Source organism: Macrobrachium nipponense, chromosome 29, assembly GCF_015104395.2.
Source record: "Macrobrachium nipponense isolate FS-2020 chromosome 29, ASM1510439v2, whole genome shotgun sequence".
In the NCBI taxonomy this organism is placed as follows: domain Eukaryota; kingdom Metazoa; phylum Arthropoda; class Malacostraca; order Decapoda; family Palaemonidae; genus Macrobrachium; species Macrobrachium nipponense.
In genome coordinates, this window is record NC_061092.1 from 30,334,826 (window position 1) to 30,357,562 (window position 22,737).

The 22,737-nt window shown below is 35.9% G+C and overlaps 1 protein-coding gene across 5 annotated transcripts in view; it reads left to right on the top strand.

The window, feature by feature from the left end:
- LOC135206224 (GRIP1-associated protein 1-like) overlaps window positions 1-22,737 on the top strand; it is a 61,731-nt gene that overhangs the window by 26,085 nt on the left and 12,909 nt on the right. For all 5 annotated transcript variants that reach the window (XM_064237576.1, XM_064237573.1, XM_064237575.1 and 2 more), the window contains exons 3-14: window positions 4,768-4,964; window positions 5,491-5,601; window positions 14,217-14,377; window positions 15,524-15,627; window positions 15,877-16,027; window positions 16,226-16,428; window positions 16,922-17,079; window positions 18,990-19,136; window positions 19,281-19,496; window positions 19,680-19,757; window positions 19,952-20,114; window positions 22,449-22,558. In XM_064237576.1, coding sequence (XP_064093646.1) covers window positions 4,768-4,964; window positions 5,491-5,601; window positions 14,217-14,377; window positions 15,524-15,627; window positions 15,877-16,027; window positions 16,226-16,428; window positions 16,922-17,079; window positions 18,990-19,136; window positions 19,281-19,496; window positions 19,680-19,757; window positions 19,952-20,114; window positions 22,449-22,558 — 1,799 coding nt within the window. The remainder of the gene's footprint in view (window positions 1-4,767; window positions 4,965-5,490; window positions 5,602-14,216; window positions 14,378-15,523; window positions 15,628-15,876; window positions 16,028-16,225; window positions 16,429-16,921; window positions 17,080-18,989; window positions 19,137-19,280; window positions 19,497-19,679; window positions 19,758-19,951; window positions 20,115-22,448; window positions 22,559-22,737) is intronic.

Here is a 22,737-nt window from a genome sequence, read left to right on the forward strand (position 1 = left end):
ATGTCCTGCACGTCAGGACTCTCGGCAACGTTCAGTAGGATTCTTGCAAAGGCACTCATCAAAAGTACGCTCTTCAGGAAAGCGCAAGACAGGACTGCCTTTGCCATACTGCCAATAAATTTTAAGCTTTAGCAGGCATTAGTTGTGATACGGGAGAGGAAGCTGGTTGGAGAGTTTCTTCCTCTTCCCAGGATAATTTTGCCAGCTTTTTAGCCCATCTGAAAGGGTTTTTCAGATGATAGATTTTGTTAGTTCCTAGTCGGGACTACGCTGCCGAATTGAACATCGTCGTTCTACCTGACGTAAGCCCAGTCTCTTAACAGGATTCTTGCCCCTTCCTCGTTTGAGACGGGAATCGGAAAATAAAATGCTCGACTTCCTGGATTACGTTTTGTCAATTCAGTGACTTTCCCCCATTGACAATAATTAACTATCGTTTTGTCAAGTAAGTGGGTATCCCCTCATTGACAAAATATCTCTTTGTCCCGTAAATGGGTTAGTTCTCATTGACAAACATCTCATTAACTTGATATTGCGTAAGCGAATAAGCTCTTATTGACAAGATTCGGAAGAGCTCTCATTCGTCATTCGCAGACTCGTACAAGAAATAGACTTGTAGACTACGTCAATGAACGCTTATGTCCAATAACATAAGAAGCTTGAGCTGACTGCTTCGATTCTCCTAAGTTTTGTTCATGAAACTTGCCTGTCAGATATGTATGTAGCTGTATTTCCGAATTCAGCTATATATATGTCTGCCAGGTAAGTATGAACAAACTTTATTGTGATATAATTTCATATTTTGCCTTGCGTTATTTTATTTCTGGTTGGTTCAAGTCATATACGCTTGCTGTAGTTACCTCTTCGGATGGCAACCGAGAGGGGATGGCAACCGAGAGGTCTATGGTCCATTTTAAGGACATTTAATCGTTACTCCCTGCAGCCTTCCAGGAGTTTCCGATTTATCTTTTACCGTTGTATGGTAGTGTTCTGACGACACAAACGCATCTGTATATTTAGCGTTTTCTGTTTCGCTTAAATATACCAGCTTGAGAGTCTCTTTATGCTAAAAATAACGGACCTTTTTCTTCATAGAATAGGGTAGCTGGCAACCCAGGCATAAAGTTAAGAGACGACGATGACGGACGATCGTAAGCTGCTGCTGTCACTGTCCTCTGACTCCTCTCCTCCAGTCCAAACGAGCCAGTACCAGCTCGTTCGCTGTCATACGCTGTAGGTTAAGTCTCTGTCTCCTGCGGGATTGACTGACTAACCGTATCTCTGTGCTGGCAGTTACGTCTCTCTCTCTCCTGCGGGATTGACTGACGAACTGTATCTCTGCCCTACAATCACGGACTTTAGCCTAAGATTGAGGGGATTTCTTACATGAATGAATAAACATTGCATTCGTTTGGCCTTAATATGTTCTACAGAGATATCTTACTCCTTTCGGTGCTCGTTACCGCACGGTATAGGACTACGAGTCTACCACAACATTGCACTATTATATGCTCTCTTGCTTAGGCAAAGCGCAGCCTTATTAGGGAAGTAAACATACTGTGTGAGGGAATGGATGAGCTTGCTGGGGACCATTTCCTTCCTAAAGAAGTTTGTTTCCCTGAATAGACTGCAATTCAGACCTCTACAGTTTTTTCCTACCGGTAAACTGAAATTTTATTAAAGATCTAGGAATGATTCTGAACATCTCTCGGTGCGTTAAGTATCTCTTGAGGTGATAGAAAGAAGGTTGCCGGACATCTGGAGAGGGTTTCAGATGTCCTGGATCATAATCTGAAAGAAGTGGAAGCAATTCAGTCGTCCCTCCAGTCCTCGAAACGAGTTTTTGGAACCATGGTCCATATCAACTCTGATCTTCCACAGCTCTCTCATATCTTAGGAAGTATCTTCTCTCGGTCCCGGTTCGGGTTTACGAGAAAGAGCCTATTATAACAACAGGCGTAGAATGGAACGATCCTCTAGAGGTTCGTTACAGGATTGCAAAAGTCCGTTCGAATCGTCTCGATCGAAGGCAGCAACTACTGACTTCCGAGTGGAATCTTTCTTTAGAAGTATGTTGAGAGTTGTGGAGACTTTAGGGACGTCCTTTCATTCATCTCTTCGCTAGGTTGAGGACGAAGAGGCTTCTTCTTCTCTGCTCCCTTTTTCTCGATCCGGGAGCGGTAACATTAAACGCCATCCTATGATATTGAACGGGGATGGATGTTTAGTCTCTTTTCCCCTTTTTCAATCACTTAGGAAATGTAATAAGATGATTTATATCATCACAGGGAGCGACAATGACGCTAATTGCCCCATGTTGGCCTTCAAGACCCTAGATTCACAGAGGTCACGTCCTTCCAAGGACCTTTTCCGAGAGAGTCGGTCTCCTTTAACACGAAAGGTACCTATAACCTCTCCGCTCTGAGTCTGACTACGTTCAGACTATCGAGATGTTGACAGCATAAGATTGCAGTCTTCCCTTTCCGTTTGAAGAATGGGATAAGCTGGCAGTCACAACTATTAAAGAATACGCAAATATGTTGTTGACGGCCTTTGGGCTCAGAGATTTGCTTCTGTCAAACAACAAAGCCCTTCACGATCTTTGAGTTCTGTGAAATCTCGAATCTCGCTCACCATCTACTTTTTGTCTCACCTGTTTTCTCGGAGTCAGACACTCGTGCGAGATCAGGAGACATATAGTAGCCCTGAGTTTCTTGTTGACGAAGTCGGTTGCGTTTATACACCCCCGATGATCGTTTAACATGAGACCAGGTTGGACTGTCAGGCATTCGTCCTTCGGGACTGAATCGCCTTTTTGCTCCTCGCTCCTTTCTCCTGGCACCAGAAGCTCGAGTCAGGAGTGGCTCAGGAGTTGATTCGCTAACGACGTTGGGTTGCGTTGATACACCCCCCCCAAGGTTTGCTTAGCTTGAATCGCCCAGGCAGTCCAAACACTCATCCTTCAGCGAAGAATAGTGCCTTATGGTCTTCAGGGTACAGCCTTGCTGTCCTTGATTCGTCTGACTGGTCAACTGGTCGGTCACCTGACGTTAGTACAGACGGACTGACTGTGCATGTCCAGATCGAAGCTTTCAATATGGAACTTAGACATAGTCTGAAGTTCTTGATGTCAAAGCATTCGAACATCTCCTACCTGTTAACTTCTTGCATGTGATCAGGAAGGCATTTTTCTAACCACCCTAGATACAACAAAGAGGGTTAGTGAGATTTTAAGCCATCGTCACAAGTTTTGGCTTTAGAGAACACAAGGCGGTGTGCTCTCTAAGCTTTTCGTTATGGCCTAAGAATGGAAACCCGTTTTGTCCTTGGGCCAGGAGCTTGGAAGCAAGGATGGCACAAGTTAGTGGGCAGGAGCCAGAGAGAGTCCTGTGCCCTGTCAGGTCTCTCAAGTTTTATCTACATAAAACTCAAGAAAGTCGAAGTCGTACGGACAATCTGCAGTGTTCCGAAAAGACCAGACTTGCCCATATCGAAGAACACCCTGGCTTTATTGTTAAGGAGGTCTTTCAAAAAAGCTCCTTCTTTGTGTTTGCACAAAGATTTGAAATCTTTTGATTTGAATGCTCACGAGGTGAGGGCGCGGCCTCGGAAGCATTTCAACAGAGCATGGCACTCAGCAACATCCTGAGTACCATGTTTTAGCGAAGCAACTCTGTGTTCAATTCACACTCCCTGCGAGATGTGAAGATGGCATATGAGATCTGCTGCTCGCTTGGGCCATACGTGTCTGCAGACACAATCTTGGGGGCAAGAAGTACCACTCATCCTATCCTGTAGAAAATGGTTAGGAAGAGCTCTTAATTTAGTAGTTGAGTCGCCGACAACGGTGACTTCTTAACTCTTAAGCCTTAGTTAACACACCTTAACTTTGGCTAGGTGGGTCAGGTGGTGATATATATTTTTTATATATATTTTATTTTACTTCTTAGCCCTCATGGTATGGCAATATGGTCTAGTCACGTCGTGGTCTCGCCCCTGTTGACAGATCATCTGGAGTGCACCAGCTATATAGGTCTCTACCTCGCTGGCAACTCTAGTAGCACAAGCAGACTTACGCGGCAGTAACCACGAAGTCAGCTATGCTAACAGGTAAGGAATCAAGATATCAATTATCTGCATATATATGTTTCCTAAAATCTTCTATTCTGTCTACTCCCACCACCAAAGGTGGGATTCAGCTATATATATATCTGACAGGTAAGTTTCATGAACAAAATGATATTGTAATGATACAATTAAGTTTGTTCTACTACCTGGTGCAATATATAATAATCAAGTACCCACCCACCTCCCCTCAGGAGACAGTGGAAATAAAAATTATGAATAGAAAATGGGAATGATTCCTGATACCTGCCTCCCAGCGGCGGGAATGGGTACTAACCACCTGACTCCCACTGCGTGTGTCGTAAGTGTTTAAATTTCTGTCGGATTCGGAAAAATACAGCTATATATATATCTGCCAGGTAAGTATGAACAAACTTAATTGTATCATTACAATATCATTTTTCCTCACCTGTGGTCATACTACTTTCTGGTTACAGCTCTAACACATAGTATGCCAAGTTTATCTAGACTTGTTTCAGCAAGTGGTCCAGGATCAGTTAACTCTTTTTATTTCTGTTATGGTTTGGTTTGATGTATTTTATTTTATATTACAGTATTTGCTTCATATTTTAGAAACAAGTTGGGTAGTAAGTAGTATAGAAATAGTTATAGAATTATTGTATGCTTTTTATATGTTGTCAGGATTGGTTGACGCTGAAACAAGGCTTCGTATCTTAGAAGATGAGAACAGTAGATACCAGAAAGTCATCCAGACATCAAAGAAGCATTCTGAAGTTGAGTTAATGATTCGGGATAATAGCTACCTCCGCAATAAACTTCGAGACCAAGAGGAGGATTTTCGATTACAAAACAACACATTACTTCAAGAACTCTCTAGGGTTAGTGCTCTTGTAAACAGTAGTCTTCATGCTGTTTTGTATTATGTATTGGTGTAAGGTGGAATTTTCTTGAACAGTATTGGCTGTAAAGATTAAACAGTATATTTTCAGATATGTAAAAGAAAAATCTTTGCTCTGGATTATCAAAATATTATACCTGGTAAATCACTTATTCATTTACTGCTAATATTAGTTGTAAAATTTCAGTGTCACAGTAGTAGGCCCAAATGTTTGTACTATAGGGATCAGCTGACCGGCAAATTTAGTTACAGTTCATAGAATTTTAAACAAAAGAAAGGACTTAGTTTATAAGTCTGACATTTGAAGTACTTTATCTCTAAAATATTTACAATACTTAATCATGGAAACACTTTTTAACTAATGTAGACTTTGCTTCAGCATTTCATCTTATTTATTAATTGCTTCTGATGTAGATTTTACTTCAGTATTTCACCTTATTTATTAACTGCATTTGTGACTCTTTACTATATATAATTTGTGCATATCCTGTTTTTTCTTATTGTAGTTAGTTGGAGAAAATGAGAGATATGAAAGACAAATCAAATTGCTGTGTGGTAACCAGACCATTGACGATACTCCAGATGGTGATCATGGCTGCACGGATGATTCCAAAGAGGTATGTTTTACAAGTAACTCTCTGTGAATGGTAGAGATTTTGTTTGTTTGTTAGATGTGAAATAATGGAAACTATTTTAACTCCATGTTGATATATACTTGTTACTAATGAAATGTTAACCAATTTTCGCAAGCTTAACCCTGAAGAGTCAGGCTAAAAAAATCAGTATGCTACACCCCTGACTGGCCAAACTTTGAGGTTGGCCAATTTAAGAAAAAGTACATCAATGGAAAGAGGAAGACCTGCAAATGCACATGGTACAAGAAAAAAATGTAAAAAAATTCTCCTTACATTCCACAAGAAATTGAAAATGCTTATGTACTATTTGCAGCTCCTCGTGGGGTTTCTTTTACAAGATAATCATAAATTTTACCAATTTATACATGTTTTTTCTAATAATTAATTTTATTTTATTTGGAAAATTATAATTACAGCACACACAATATCATAACAGATAAAAACTAAAATCAGTAACAAATTCGAAGTATATTTGTTGTAAAATGTTTATACTTAAATTTACTGAGATCAAAGATGCAGTAACTTTTTTTAATTATATATATATTTTTTAATATTTCTTTGCACTGTTCTTTGCAAAATTACAATTATAACTGACATACTATCATAAAAGATAACTAAAACCAGTAGCAACCCTTGGCTATATTTATGAACAAGTAATATATAAGGATACATCATGAGAGAAAGAGAGAAACTACATGCCCCCTTGAAGTCAAGTACACAACTGACTCATGAGATGCTCATAATCGGCAAGCTAAGCCAGTCTAAAAGTTGCCATTAGTAAATTTATGGGCTGTTAAAGTAATGGAACCTCTTTCCTGCCCAATTTCTCCAAATCAGTGGCTCATAATATTGATACTCATCAGGAGGTAATCCATCCACCACTTAAAACCTGTTATTGTCACTCATATGAAGGTAGCCGTCACAGCAATGGCGATAATCACTAGGGAATGCTAGGGACTGGGAGTATGTACACCCAATACACAGAATATGTGGAAACTAATATGCTCGCAGAATGAGAGAGATGAATCGCAAAATGTGTGAACATGAGTGCAGCTGTAAGTACAATGGGAGAAGAAGGCAGAGTCAGGTCAACCCACGTGACCTGGGGTAGCATTAGGATTTTGTTTTCAGAATTGAGAACAGCTGAAGCTAGTTAAGTGCAGAATACTCCATATATGAAAGTGTAGGTTCTTATGTTAAGAAAAATACAAATTTCTTTTCAATTTGGTTTGTTCCAATTTCCACCAGTAAATGTTAGAGTCTTTATCAATATAACAAATTTGTACCTTTATCAAAATTGATATTTTTATGTTAAGATGGTGGCCTGAGAACATAAAAATATCAATTTTTTCCTTTATGTTTTTACGAGCATTGCGAATTGTCAGTCCACAATATTTGGATCAAGAAATTGAATACATAAGAAAAATAGGGAAAGATTTATGCTATCCTTCACATATATTAGACATTTGTTATAATAAAGCCCACAAAAAGTTTTTATACTGTAAGTAACACGCAGAAAGAAAATTCTAAGAACATTCTCAGTTTGCCTTATTTTAACGGATTTGAAACCATTAAATCATTGTTAAAAGCTTTTAATGTCAACCTTGTTTTTTCCTATAATAACACACTAAAAGGAATGTTAATAAAAAATGGCCCCAGGTAAAGCAACAACATAATATATTAAATTCCATGTATGGATCGTCCCTCATTTTATCTCGGACAGTCTAGCAAAGGCTTAGAAGTAAGGCTAAGCCAGCATAAATATTCTGTAAAAACTTTGCAAAAATCTAATGCATTATTCATTCATTTAAGTGAAAACAACCACCGAATAAATTGGATTGATAGTTCAGTAATTGCAAGGTCAAGAGATGTCTTATCACGAAATCTTTTAGAATCTGCTTTAATACAACTTACTTTTCATTGTAATTTCAATGTTAGTCTTGGCCTTTTTCATTTAGACCATTGTATCTGTAACATGTTCAAGAATGACCTCAAAGATATAATTACTGACTTAAATAAAAATCAGTTGCCTTAGAGTTATTAATTTTGTTGTAATGTATGTCTGACATGTATTGTGAATATGGTTTTGTTTACCAAGTTCTGAATAGCTGTCACCTATAATCCTTTAATTGTCTTGAAATTGTATCTGAGATGATTGTCTTAAACCTTTAATTGCACCCATTGTTTATGCTTGTTTGGGAAGGTTTCTTATCTTCCAGGTGTTGTCGGATTCTAGGTACTAATCTCTTTATAATCCCTATCTGTCAGTTATACGAATCTTCTTGTATTGTCTTTTCTCGTATGTATGTCAGTCTCTGCTCAGTAAAGGACTTTTAACGTCGAAAGATCTTGCAGACTTCCTTCGTTTATTTTTCCTTCATGGCATATATCTTTATATATATATATATATATATATATATATATATATATATATATATATATATATATATATATATATATATTATATATATATATTACAGGCGGCCCACGGTTAACGGCGCAATCACTCAACGGCGAATCGGTTTTACGGCGGTCGTCAAAAATATTCATTAAAAAAAATAAGGCATTTTAAAGGTATCTTTACGGCACAAATTTTAGTTACAGCGCCGCTAGCGCCGTTGTCTAACGAGTTCATACATATGTTAGAAATGCCGTTCAGACCATAAAGGTTATGCAAATTATATTAACAAATTTTATGGATAGTTATTACGTAGGTATTAGGGTAAAATACATGCCTCTGACTCTGTTCTATGCCGAAAATATCGAGTTACATAAGTGCAAATTTAGCTATGGATGTGTCGATTCATAATTGGTCATACTTTTGTTTAAAATGTGTGTGAAAATGTATTACGTGAAAGGCATTTTTATTTCTGTACAGAAATATGATACAAAGGCAGCTTTTGAAACTGCCCTTCACGATACCAAATACGATGTTTTTCATGTTCTTTCTTGTAAGCCGCCGCCTGCCGCTCTTCCGAAAATATCGATTTAAAAAAAAGTGCAAATTAGCGATCGATGTGTCGATTTTATAAATGTTTATGCTTTTATGTTTTAAAATGTGTATGAAAATGTATTACGAATAGGGTATTTTTATTTCTGTGCAGAAATATGATAAAAAGGCAGCTTTTGAAACTCCCCTTCAAGTTATCGACTATGATGTGTTTTTCAAGTTCGTTCTTGTATGCCGCGGCGGCATACAAGAACGAACTTGAAAAACACATCGTAGTCGATAACTTGAAGGGGAGTTTCAAAAGCTGCCTTTTTATCATATTTCTGCACAGAAATAAAAATACCCTATTCATAATACATTTTCATACAGATTTTAAACATAAAAGCATAAACATTTATAAAATCGACACATCGATTGCTAATTTGCACTTTTTTTGCCGCCGTCTGCCGCTCTTCCAAAAATATCGAGTTAAAAAAAAGTGCAAATTTAGCGATCGATGTGTCGATTTTTCAAATGTTTATGCTTTTATGTTTAAAATGTGCATGAAAATATATTGCGTAAAGGTATTTTAATTTTTGTACAGAAATAAGATACAAATTAAGGCAGCCTTTGTAACTACGCTCCACGTTGTCAGGGGATGGTTTTTCATGTTCGTTCTTGTGTTCCGAAAAATGCATTGTGTTATTTTATTAATTATGCATCTTTTCCATAAATCCTTTAAAAAGTTATACATTATTTCACTGTATCCAAGAATATTGTATGTATTCTCATATTATTGTATTTTAAAATACTACAGCAAACTTAAGCCCGTATTCCGCGGAGCGGCCAATGTTGTGGTTTGAAATCAGCTGATGAATACGAGTCTGTTTCACCATAACGCAATTCTGAGCGAAGGCTCTTGCTTCTAGTTAGCATAAACGAATATCTAGATACTTGACTTATATGAGACAAAGTTATTTCTCCTTATACAGCGTGTTTTTAGGTGGAAATATTTATTGAATATGTCTCGTTGTGAATGTGAACTACTATTTTTTTCGTTAACAGATTACGTTGGCGACATGTTTATTGCGTAAAAAATTACGTGATTCCGTTCGCAATACGTAATCCTTTATATCATCGTAATACGAACTTTACGTTATTTATCTTATATCGGCGTGAAACCAACAGTAAAATGTGTTCTTTCAAACACAGTAGTTTTGATTAAAATGATTTTATCCCAATTTTATCTATGGTTGTGTGTGATGGCAGACGTTTACTGCAGTTTTATCCTTGTTGCCGATGTGCGATAATAGTCATTAGCAGCTTGAACAGTTTTCTCAGCTTCAGTCATAATTAGGTTTAAATTTAACGGTATATTTCCCGATTGATCTTTAATCTATATTGATCTCTGATCTATAGCGAATAAAGTTATTACATTAAGATATCTCAGTTCTATTCTATACATAACGCCATTTATAACAAATACGGTAATGTTGCACTGTAGTACGATGATCGAAATACAAGCCAAACAGATGTTATCCAGTTCGGTTGTACTTAGAAAAAAAAAAAGTTGTTTTCTCGTTCGGTTGTTCATGGTTGTACACGTTCACGCAACGAGTATAATGTTAAAACCATACTTTCATCATTCTCTTTTGCTGTTATTGAACTTATGTAACTAGAAGATGGATAAAGTTAGGCCATTGTCATTTGATCTCTCATAAAATCGAACTATCGTAAGACTAATGATCGTAACCTGAACACTACAGCTACCTGTACACTTTATAAACTTTATTATATCTTTACATACTCTAGACACCCACATGTGCTGTACAGTAAATTCTATAGTACTATACTGCATAAATATACTTTTACTTATTGCGCCGTTGTGGGATTAAGGCGCCTTTGACTGGTCTAGAGTTTCGAAAGAAGGTGTGCGGCGGCCGTAGGCTTTAAAATCGCTCAGCGTCGAAAATCGCTTGGCGTCGGTGGCCAGGAACAGAACCCCTGCCGCTAACCGAGGGCCGCCTGTATATATACATATATATATATATATATATATATATATATATATATATATATAGATATATATATATATATATATATATATATATATATATATACAGGGCAGTCCCGGGTTACGACGGGGGTTCCGTTCTTGAGACGCGTCGTAAGCCGAAAATCGTCGTAAGCCGGAACGACACTTGGAAATATGTCTTAAACTAATAAAAAGTTATAAAAACCTTACTTGTATCCTTTGGTTACACTACATGTTGTTTCCTGTAGTTTATGTACAACCTGGAGTTATTTTCATAAAAGAATGCTGGTTCTTGAAGGTAAAAACTATTGTAATCCTCTGGTGACACTACATTCTTGAAGTTTTATGTACAACCTGGAGTGATTTTGCAAAATCTTGAGGGCTACAAGAACAGCTGATTACTATTTACGTATCATATAGACTAATTAAAGTAAATGTATCTTTAAATAGGCTTATATATTAGTATCAACAAAACATTTCCTGCCATGAGTCAGAGGCCGTTTAATGAAACGAACACTTCTCTGTCCTATCTGTTCAGAAAATAAACGTTACGTCAATCCCCGAGACCATTGTTGCCAAAGCGTCTCTCTCTCTCTCTCTCTCTCTCTCTCTCTCTCTCTCTCTCTCTCTCTCTCTCTCTCTGATCAAATTACATTGGAAACTTGACATACGATTGCCCTAATATACGAATGTTTTGAGATTACAACAGAAAATTTGCGAAATACAAGCTTTGATATAACAACGAAATATTTGAGATACGATTTTGCGATGAGTGTTAGTTGTATAGGCGACCGATAAATGGCGTTCAGTCTGTTTGTTTGTTGGTGCTGCATGTTAACACGTCGTTGTTTAGTTCGTTGTATTTGCGCCTATTTTTCGTGTTATTTTGTCTATTTTATTATTAACCATGGGTCTCAAAGCTAAAGACAAAGCAGGTGATAAGAAAAAAACCCAAGAAAATGATTTCGATGGAAGCAAAACATGAAATTATAGCAAAGCATGAACGTGGCGTTCGTATCGTCGATTTGGCAAACGAGTATGGTCGAAATCCTTCTACAATATCCACGATCATCAAGCAGAAGGAAGCTATAAAAACCCCCGAGACCATTGTTGCCAAAGCGTCTCTCTCTCTCTCTCTCTCTCTCTCTCTCGCTCTCTCTCTCTCTCTCTGATCAAATTACGTACTGGATAATGTCTCTCTTTGGATACTTCGATTTTGCCAAATATTGAGGGCTACAAGAACAGTTGATTACTATTTACGTATCATATAGACTAATTAAAGTAAACGTATCTTTAAATAGGCTTATATTATTAGTATCAACAAAACATTTACTGGCATGAGTCAGAGGCCGTTTAACGAAACGAACACTTCTCTGTCCTTAACTCGGAGCGTCGGAAGAGCGCCTCTCTCTCTCTCTCTCTCTCTCTCTTCTCTCTCTTTCTCTCTCTCTCTCTCTCTCTCTCTCTCTCTCTGATCAAATTACTGGATAATGTCTCTCTTTGGATACTTGGAATTTGCGTGTAATCTAACCAGAAACTTCGTTTTGTTATTATTACTGGAAACAAGCAATGATTTTTTCATTATTTGCGCTTTTGGACTGTTATATGTAAACTAGTATGTATTCATTCGCTCGGAAACTAGTTCCGCATATGAGGCGTCACTAAAAAACATAGAAAAATACAACATAAAAAGTGTCGAAAATCATCATAATCTCAAAATTTTTGTTGTAATCTAACCAGAAACTTATTTTTTATAATATACTGTGCTAAACTATAAAGGATTTTTATCATAGTATGCGTTTTTTAAAAGCGTCGTTAACTTGGAGCGTCGGAAGCGTCAGCGTCGTAACCTCGGAACAAGCGTCGTAACCCAGGACGGATTTTTCCATTGAATATTTAAGAAAAAGCGTCGTAACCTCGGAACGTCTAATCCTGGGATGGGGGGGGGGGGGAAAGCTGGGGGTGGGGGGTGGGGGAAGGGGGAGAGGAGGGAGAAGGAACCGTCGTAACCCGGGGACCGCCTGTATATATTATATAATATATATCTATTATTATATATATAATATATATAGTTATATATATATATATATATTATATATTATATATTATATTATATATATATAGATTATAGATAATAGATTAGATAAGATATAGAATATAGATATACATATACATATACATATCACATTTAACATATGCATATACATATACATATACATATACATATACATATATATATATATAAATTCTTCTGTTAAAACAGGATATGTCTCAAGTATAAAAGGCCCATTAAAGAACTCTGGTTTAAAGTTAAGGACTATATGTTAGCGGACTTACTCCCACCATTATCGAGTAGTAAATGACAGAAGAAGTTACATTTGCGAAGTATATAGTGGGAGATATTCCCTTGGTTGAATCTGTTATAAAATCAAAATGTAGAGTTTATGAGTAACGTATGTTGAGAAAAAACATGGCATAGGCTTGGCTACTTACACACAAGCTGTTGACATAAACTTTTTGCAAGTAGTATGGCTTTGGAGCCAGAATTGTCTAAACTTGAAACAATTACGGTTTCCATTACTAATAAAATCAAGTAAATCTAAAAATATTGTATGGCAACATTTAGAAGATCTTTGGTAAAAAATATTGTCATTAGCTGCAAAATATTTAGCTTACAGATGCTCTGTGTTGAGCTTGGAATGACTAAGCTTAGAATAATCAAAAAGACTTGGCACTTGCAGATAGATTTTATTAGAATGGTTCATATCAGTGTCAAATGATGAGTTTTCTATAGACAGTTTTGAGTTAAGATTTTATCATATTTTTCTAATGTAGTGCATGTACAGTACATATTTGTTAGTGCTTAATCATGTTTCAAGTTTAAATTTGGTTTTGCAAAGCTTTGTATCTGTCAAGAACAGTGCATTTTGATGATTTTTACACAACTTGGGTTGTAATTTTTTCCATAAGTTATTGTTTTGAACTCTAAACTCTTAATATTTGATTTTATAAAATATTGTTTTGTAATGGTTATGCCTTCTTTATTCTCTTTTGGGTATTGTGTAAAGTTTTAAAATTTTCATTGAATCAGGTTGAAAATGCACACGTGTAGCCTAAGACAAGCAAGGATTAAAATACACTCTTGTAGCCTAAGACAAGCACCAGGTTCCAGTAAAATAAATAATTTTAAACTTAGTCATGGGCTAAAATTTGCACCCAGTTTATGTTGATGGTCATGCTACTTTGAAAACTTAAAACCACAACAGTACCTACACTAAACGTTATTTTATTCATCTTATATTGTTCAGTATATTGAAAAGTTTGCTCAAAATTGTAGAAAAGCGCAAATGTTGCCTGAGTATCAAATGAGTTAACCTTGTTCCGAAAAGAATGAAAAAAATTGAATTCTTTCATGCTTTATTTCTGATCATATCTGAAACAAAACAAATAGTATGTGGTTAGTTAAAAAGAATTATAGAGGGAAAGTAATTTCTTTATTATTCTAATAATGAAGTTTATTACTTTTACTATTAATTTCACTCTGTTGGAACTAATTACTATGTTGTTATAGTAATTACCTTTGGTTTTCCATTGTGATTCAGTCTTTTCATGTAAATTTTTTTTTATTTTCAGGTTTTACGTTTAAGGTTAGAACTAACAAATATGGAGAAGAAACTTCACGAAAGTGAAACGCGCCTGCAATCAGAAACTACAACCCTTAAAGAAAAGATATCTGCCCTTAATGTCCAGGTCACTCAATTGAGGAATGTCTTGAAAACTCATTCTATACCAATGTAAGTAACTGCACTTCCTTATGCTCAGAATGTGAGCTACTGGTTTCATTATATTTGGTGAACCTCACCCTGCAGTGCTTAGGTTATGCATAAGAGAGATCATCTGTGCAGTGCTTAGGTTATGCATAAGAGAGATCATATTTTCTTAAAGGATTTTCTCTTCTCCTTAATTAAATGCCAAACTTCTGGATTTTAGTTTTGAAAATTGTGCAAAAGTTATCACCAATGAGTGCAGAAGCTTAACTTTAGTAAACCAAGGTCTCATTTATATGTTGAGTTTGTACAGAATTCCATCCGTATTGTAATGAATCTGAAAACATGACAGTCTTGTTATTTTGACCCCAAGCTTCTACTATACTTGTTTCATTGCAAAGACTGCCTTGTTGTAGATTTTTTTGGCATGGAGCCAAACTGAGAAATTTTGAGTTTAATTTTCTGAGTCTTTTCTCCAGTACCTTCAGAAGTCTTATTTCTCTGTACTTTTTACACTATTGCAACATATGTGTCTTTGTATGTTAATATTATAATAATTTCTCCTTAATCTCTTATTCCCATTGCTTCCTTTATTTGGTTCCATATATTTTGGTAAACTGATCATTGGCAACCCCCAGCTGTATTTGGAATATAAGTGATGGACCTAATATTTCACCAGTTTTCAGCCCTCCAGGGGCTCTCTTAACATTTTCTTGTGAAAATTCCCCAATTGTCACTTATTCTCTTCCTTTTGTTGTGTTTTCAAGTACAGACACCACCATACATACAAACAAGTTATATCCCGGACGGCCGTTTGTATGTTGAATTGTTTGAAAGTGGGTTAATGTCTATTTAAGGGCAGTATGATATAAAATTAATACATTATTTACATTTTTTCATCCTAAAACACAATAGTACACTGTACATATAGTATTGTGTGCAGAATAGGTACGCAAAACAAAGTTTGAAGTTATGAGTGGCAAAGGAGAATGCTCTGAACACAATTTTAATTAGCAATCCTGAATGTTTTTAGTTGAATATTTCTGTATTGTCTCAGTTACTCCATTAATTCATTGTTTTCAGTGTATGTCAACTCACCTCAGGTATGATTTTATGCTGCTGTTAAGAAGTTTAAGAATATTTTTTCATGAGTCCTTGTTTTATCTTTTTCAGAGATGAAGGTGAAATAAATATTGGTTGTGGTGATGGAGTCAGTTTCAAGAAACTTGCGCTGCATGATGATGATGGCCTGGAAAGTGACATGGAGAGGCCAAATGGTAAGAGAGACACAGTATTCTGTGTGAGTTTTCTAAGATACTGTATTTGCCATCATATAAGAAGGATCACAATTGCTAAGGCTAAGTCTAGAAAAATCAAAATACTGGTTTCTCCCCTATTTCTTCAATCTTCAGTCTTGTAAATGAGTTATATTCTACAAAATAGTGATTGTGATGAGGTTCCATCCAAAATTTATTAGGAGGCATAAACATATTTAAATAATTTTCCGGTCATTTTTAAATTTTCAGAAACTTTGCAGCAATATCAGGAAAGAACTAGTCAGTTACAATGCGAGGTTGAAAGGATAAATAACCAGCTAAAGGAGGAGCAGGAAAAGATCTCAAGCTTAATGACTGACAAAGAGAAGTTGGAAGAGGATTTGAGACAAGTTAATAAAAGGTATTTGTTTGAGTAGTTGTCTGAATGAATGAAAATTACATTGGAACAGTAATAGAAAAAGGGGAATTTGAAAATGAATAAAAACTCAGTTAGCATTCAAGTTTACAACAGCCTTTTAACCTCTCCATTATGCATCTTTCTAGACTACTGATTAGGATAGATGCTTCTGTGATTTGTAATTAATTTCATTTTTTACAGAGGTGACATTGATGAGATTCAGAAACTGTTACAAGTTGCAAAGAATGATTTGATTCAGTCAGAATCTTCATTGAAAGAGAAGACCAGTTATTGTGAGAATCTCCTAAAGGAATTAGAAGAAGCAAATCAGTCTCGTGAAAGTGCATCTAAGAAACTTCAAGAAGTTGAAGTTTTGCTGTCAGAAAAAGAAGATAGAATTAAAGGTGTTATACTCGCTTAATTTTCTTAGAGTTTTGTTTTAGTAGCTATTGGTAGTCATTAGTAGTATTTGTATGTAATAAGTAAAAAGTATCCTCATCTCACTGGAGCTTTTGATATAGTATATTATTTTAATAAAATTCAAAGGTTTTGTTACTTATGGTTTTGTTAAATGGTCAAGTGACAATTAGTATAAATGTTTGTTATTGTAAACTTAAGACCCTAGGTCAAATACATCACTATCATCACAAATAAAACAAAGTAGCAGTTAGTAATATTTACTTTACTGATGGCCAGTGATCATGTGTGTCACTTGGTAAATATCCAGTTGATTTGAAGCCAAACCACTTTCACATGCATCATTCTGACAACTTCTAATTTTCCAATCTAGTTATTAATGTTCTTCTCCAGTGCTTTTCTTCTTATTTCTTATATTTGTCATGAGTGATTAATTTTAATATAATTTTTTTTATTAAAAGAAAACTACTCCTTCCGCAGACTTTGAGGAAAAAGTCAATGCTTTAGCTCATGAGAAGACTGAGCTTATATCTCAAAAAGAAGCAACTAACAAGAAAATAGATGAACTTCAAGAAGAACTTGCTAGATTTAATGAAGAGTTAGAATCTCAACAGAATACACTTAATGAACAAACAAAGGTTAGTGTTATGAAAATACGGCTAGCATATTGAGTAGTTCAAATTCTTATTCTGTTATTTGAAAGATTTAGTAATCGAATTTTGAAGGTGAAGTACAGAATCTGTGCCCCTTTCATAATGCTAAGCATAACAGTGTTTTTTTGTGAGAATCTGTCCTTTTGAGAGGCATTTATGTGGCACTTCACTATCCTTTTGAGATGCATTTATATGGCACTTCACTAAAGCCTATTCACTTGTCACATACTTCCAACAAGTACAATGGATGTCTAGTTACTTGGACTTGTATTTAAGTTTGAAAGAAGATATGAGGTTTTGTTTGTAGATGATCCACACATCCACAAACTCTGTTAGAGGTCTGTATCCTACTCTCAAGCAAATTCATGTATTGATATTGGTGTAATATTCACCATTTATTGACTTATCTTTTTGGACACCACTGACTGTGAATGCTTGGCATGGTAAAATTTTTAGTCTTCAGGATACTTGTTACAGTCCGGTCCCGAATTATGCGTGTTCGAATTGTGCGATTCCCCTTTTATACTGTCGCTAGTTCTCAAAAATAGATTTTCTGTATCTGTGAAGCTGTTCAAAGTCTACGAGTCATGCGCCGCAAAACGTATCAAGTCTATTGTCTTTTCAAGTATTTTAGGTGGGGGGGGGGCAGTTTCACTGGTATCTGAGAGAAGGGGTGGGGGGAATGCTTGGAGGAAAAAAACTATGATTCCTCCAAGGGGGAATACGAGAAAAAGGTTTCCTGCTCAGCCATTAGCTAAGATGGAAGGCTGTGCCTCACGCATTTGTGACATCATAGCACAATGTGTATGAATGATTGGTCTAGATTAACTTGTTTTGACTAACTTTTGGCATTTGATCATTGATATTTTCTATTTTTGAAATAAGTTTTGATGAAAATGACTAGTAAAAGTGATTAACAGAGAAGCAGATGTGTTTGAGAGAGAGAGAGAGAGAGAGAGAGAGAGAGAGAGAGAGAGAGAGAGAGAGAGAGAGAGAGAGAGAGAATCGTTTGATCTAAACTTTTCAAGAAACTGTCATCTCATGTTGAATTTTGAATTTTTATCATTTCTTTTTAAGAAATTATAATTTCATATCAAATTTTGAATTTTCATCCGTTCTTTTTTTATCGTAGTATAAATTTACATGAAAAGGATTACATAGTGAACATGCTGAACTAAGAAACTGAGACAGGTGCTCGTAACCAAGTTTGTTAGGCCTAATGGAAATGAAGACATGCATGATTCGATAGTTCCCAAAACCTCAAATGGTTCACAAAGCCTTCCTTCAGCAGAAGAACTCTTCATGGAGGATGAGATAGAGGAGTTTGAAGGTTTTTCGGCAGAGGATAGGTAGAGGAAATTCCATCCAAAAGGTTTTTTAAAGAAAATGACTGTATAGTACAATACACTTGCACCCAATGGTGGCATTGTTTACGTGTGAGAGTTTTCACCATCCTGTGTGTAATTTTAAACTTTTTCAAGTTATTAAAACCTATTTAATGTTTTATTTATCCATAAGAACAATTTCATATTAGAAAAAATTACAGTATAGTACATAGAAAGTATTGAAAATGGGTAGTATAAAAAAGTTTGACTGGGTAAGTTGCAGTTTGCCTCGGCCCTAATGGAATTATTCCCATAAGTTATGAGTTTCGAAATATGCGAATTTCCAATTCTGCGAGGCCATGGATTGACCAAATTCTAGCATAATTAAGGACCGTACTGTAGATTAGAAATATGGAAAGATAGTTCTGGATTTACTTTTGAGTTTTTTTTTTTTTCTTTTTTTTTACATTTTGCATCTTCACTTTAATCTTGGTTTGACTTGACTTTTGTAGCTTTATGTGGCAAAACTACTGCAAAACTGTGTTACTTATTTGATGCTCTGTTTTCCAGCTTGCAGAAAGTAGAAAGCTTCTAATGGATGAAATGAAAGAGCACATGGAAGAAGAGAGACAATCTCACAAGATGGAACTTGAAAAAATGTTTAATAAACATAAGGAAGAGCTCAGTCAGACAGCTAATGAAAATCAGCAGCTTAAGGTATTGTAACATACATCATCATTGATCGGTTGAATGGGAGGCATACATGGTAATTAGTCTGTTCAACATGACTGTAGTGAAATTAAAATTTACCTTCACATTAACCTAGCATAATTTTGTTTATCAAACTGAATAACCTTACAGGACAATCTTGAGGAGATCAGTGGTAGAACTAAAGATTTGGAAGCGAAAGTTGAAGCTTGTAGTCTTGAAAAATCTCATCTGGAGGAAAAGATCAGCAAACTCTCTGAGGAACTAGAAGAAGAAAAGAAATTAACGCAAGAGGAAACCAACAGAGTTACTGCAGAAAAGATTCAGGAAATGGAGGACATGAAGCAGAAGTTTGATGATGAGAAAAAAGTAAGTGGGAGACCTTCCTTAAACGATATGTATTAGGTTATTATGCTCTACTGTTTTCAGTTGAAACTTAAATTCATTACTACAGTGCTCACTTCATATATTGGAATCACTGTAATGTTAATATACAGTATACATTAATATAACTGTTAATATATATACATATATATTATATACTATTTTCAGGATCTTTTGACCCAACTTGAGATAAGTAACATTCAGAGACAAGAGCTTGAAGAATCTGTTGAAGCACTGAAAAGAAAGGTTTGTTTGTTCGTATTTTATTTTTGTTGATTGACAGATTCTCATGCCGTTGTTAAGTGATCTCTAAATTTTAAAAATCAGTAACCTTGAATTGTGATTTGGTAACGTTGTAGTAGACAAAAAGATTGCTTCAGTGACTTATTGTCATTATCCATGTATTAATTAAAGGATGTTGTGATAACTTTTTGCTCTAGGTCTCTGATGGTGAAGAAGAACAACGTATACATGAGCGCAAAGGCCTTACATTGCTAAAAGACCTGAAGAAACAGCTAGCTGTTGAACGGAAGAGAGCAGACCGTCTCCAGGAAAAGCTCAGTCAGTTGCTCACAGATCCAGCACAGTTAACAGCAATAACAAGTATGTATTTATTACTTTTATTATTTTTCTTTCATCACTGTCAAGATTACAAATATAACTTAGCCTGAGAGTCGTCATTTACTGAGGTGTTTCTCTCAACCAAAAGGAACGCTAAACCAAGTAAATCTGATTCTGTAGTTGGTGCAGTGAGAGACATTGAGTTAGTTGACTCCACTCTTCCAGTGATTATGAATTTCCTTTGTATTCTTTGACAATATTGGAAGTCATTGGTCTCCTCCTTTAGGTGTTTAGTTCGCTCTCTTGCTGGTATTTTAGCTTTGTTAGCCTATAAATTGAATTTCTGCAGGAGAGATGAAGAGTCCTTTTGCAGTCTGTCAAAAAGAGGATGATGCATAAATCTCCTAATTGGGTCCTTCCCTCATCCTCAAAAGTTCTTCCAGGTCTTTATGTAATTCACTGGAGAGGATCATTGCTGGATCTCGCACTGAAAATTCATTTCACTTGTTTTTGCAGCTCTGAAATAGTTCAGTGAAATTTGTGAGCTATCTGGAAAGGTCACACACACAGAAGTTGGACACCAGTGGAAATGTCTTTAGCACAAGAGGCTACAGAACTAATAATTCCCAGTTTTTCTTCTCTATAGCATAGTGAAGGAGTCAAGTTACTTCAAATACATTTTATAAAATAGTTAAGGCTTGAGAACCCACAGTTACATGTATGATGGCAGAGCACAGCAAGTAAGAGTGAGAGTTCCAGGAAATCAAAGCCCTCTCAATTGTTGCTTTTAAACATAATAGGGGCGTGTCCTCTTTTTCATTGTAGGTATCTGCCATTTCCAATCCAGTTTTGCTGTTTTCTAATTTATGAGATGTCTTTTGCAAATGGCTGGATTTACAGTAGTCTGAATTGGTGATCACTTCTACCATGCAGAAAGAAGTGGGATCCATCATTTTCCCTTCCTCATAGTTTCAACTTTATCCATTCATTCATGATACATGGTAATTAAATTTGTGGACTACTTTGGTCACCATCACTTATGTATCATATGCATATCAAGGACAAGCACCTTCTCACCATGAATAACCTACTTAGTTACCAGAGCCTTGGTACCTGATTCTTTTTAGATATAGAAGCACTGTAAGTCACTCTTGCAGTTAAATGATTGATGGGTTGCAGTGAAACAGAACTGAAATTTTATATAAAAAAAGCTAGTTTGTTTTTCATATAAACCCTTCAATCATGTAGTAACTTCCCTCATCCCAGCTCCATGAACTTTGGTGGCTCATTTCCAAACTTCCCTAAATATGAGGCAAGTGAGTAATACTTACTTGTCCCTGGTGATGCCTACATCATTTAATACTATTCTTCTTTTTTCTAGTTGATAAAAGGTTGCAAGGTTGGGACATTCAAGAACACGAATGTGGACAAATATGTTATTGTGGGGTGTGTACGAAAAAAATTAGTTTTGTCATCAAAATCGTTTCTTGTCACACATTTGGACACTCAGTGACCTTGTTGTGGCCTAGGGGCATCAGTATAGCCTGATTATTTTCCAATAGCTCTATGTCTGTCCCCTCTCTTCATATTTGATCATAATAGTGACTGCCAACGCCTTGTTTCCCTATCTCAATTCACTCTTCACAATTTTTTGTCAGAAAGCAAAGTAAATTTACCACTTTCTGTATTACCTTATGTGCTCCAAATATCTCCTTGCTTTTTGTATGCTGATAACATATTTTTTGGTACAATACTACCATACTGGTCTGCTAGTATAGTGGTCAGTGTTGTGGGATGCCAGTCAGATGTTGTGGGTTCGTGTCTACCCCAGGTCGATGTGAAAATCAATGGCTCTGTATCATAATCAGTTACTGCTGCATTGTGGGGCCTGCAGTAACTTTCTTTGGAAGCTTGAATTTCTAGTCAATGGCCCGTGTGCTTGTTCCATGTGAATAGGTTTCATCGACTGAAATAATAATAATAAATAATACTGCCAAAACCTCTGCCTTCTGCTGTCTAGAATTCATTAAAGTAGCTCTCATAATTAAGTGAGTTAACTTGACCACTTATGAAAAATCTATGAACTCACATGGAAGACTGAGTACAAGATCTATCTTTTGGAAAACAAAATGCATAATCAAAAGTGCAGTATATTGGCAATTACATGAACTGTCTAGCTTTGATCATATTTGTATTATATTTATTGCTGTCATGTTCTTGTATAGTGATCCTTTTGTAGACTGAAAGGCTTGCACATTTGTTTAACTCACTTTTCCGCTGTGAATGAAATTGTGGATATTTCAAATATCCTGCAATTCTTTTATGCTATGTTGCAGCTTTTGTATGTCAAGTTTGAAATTGTTTGTCAAATTGCAGCCATGTCAGAAGCAGGTGATGACGTTAGCAGTGTATCATCCTGGTCCATGGTGTCTGGTGAACCTCGGGACTCTTCCACAAGAGAAAACAGTATAATTGTTTCACCTCAGGTACGTGTCCATACATCTTTTTAGGCATATGTAGTTAGGAGAAGATGAAAATACAGTGAAAGGACAGAAAGGGTCATATATAAGGAAAAGAAGGAAAGGAATAAGAGTACGTACATGTAACAGTATTACGTTGAGATAATTGATCTTATCACATTAGTTTCACATAACCACAAGAGAGC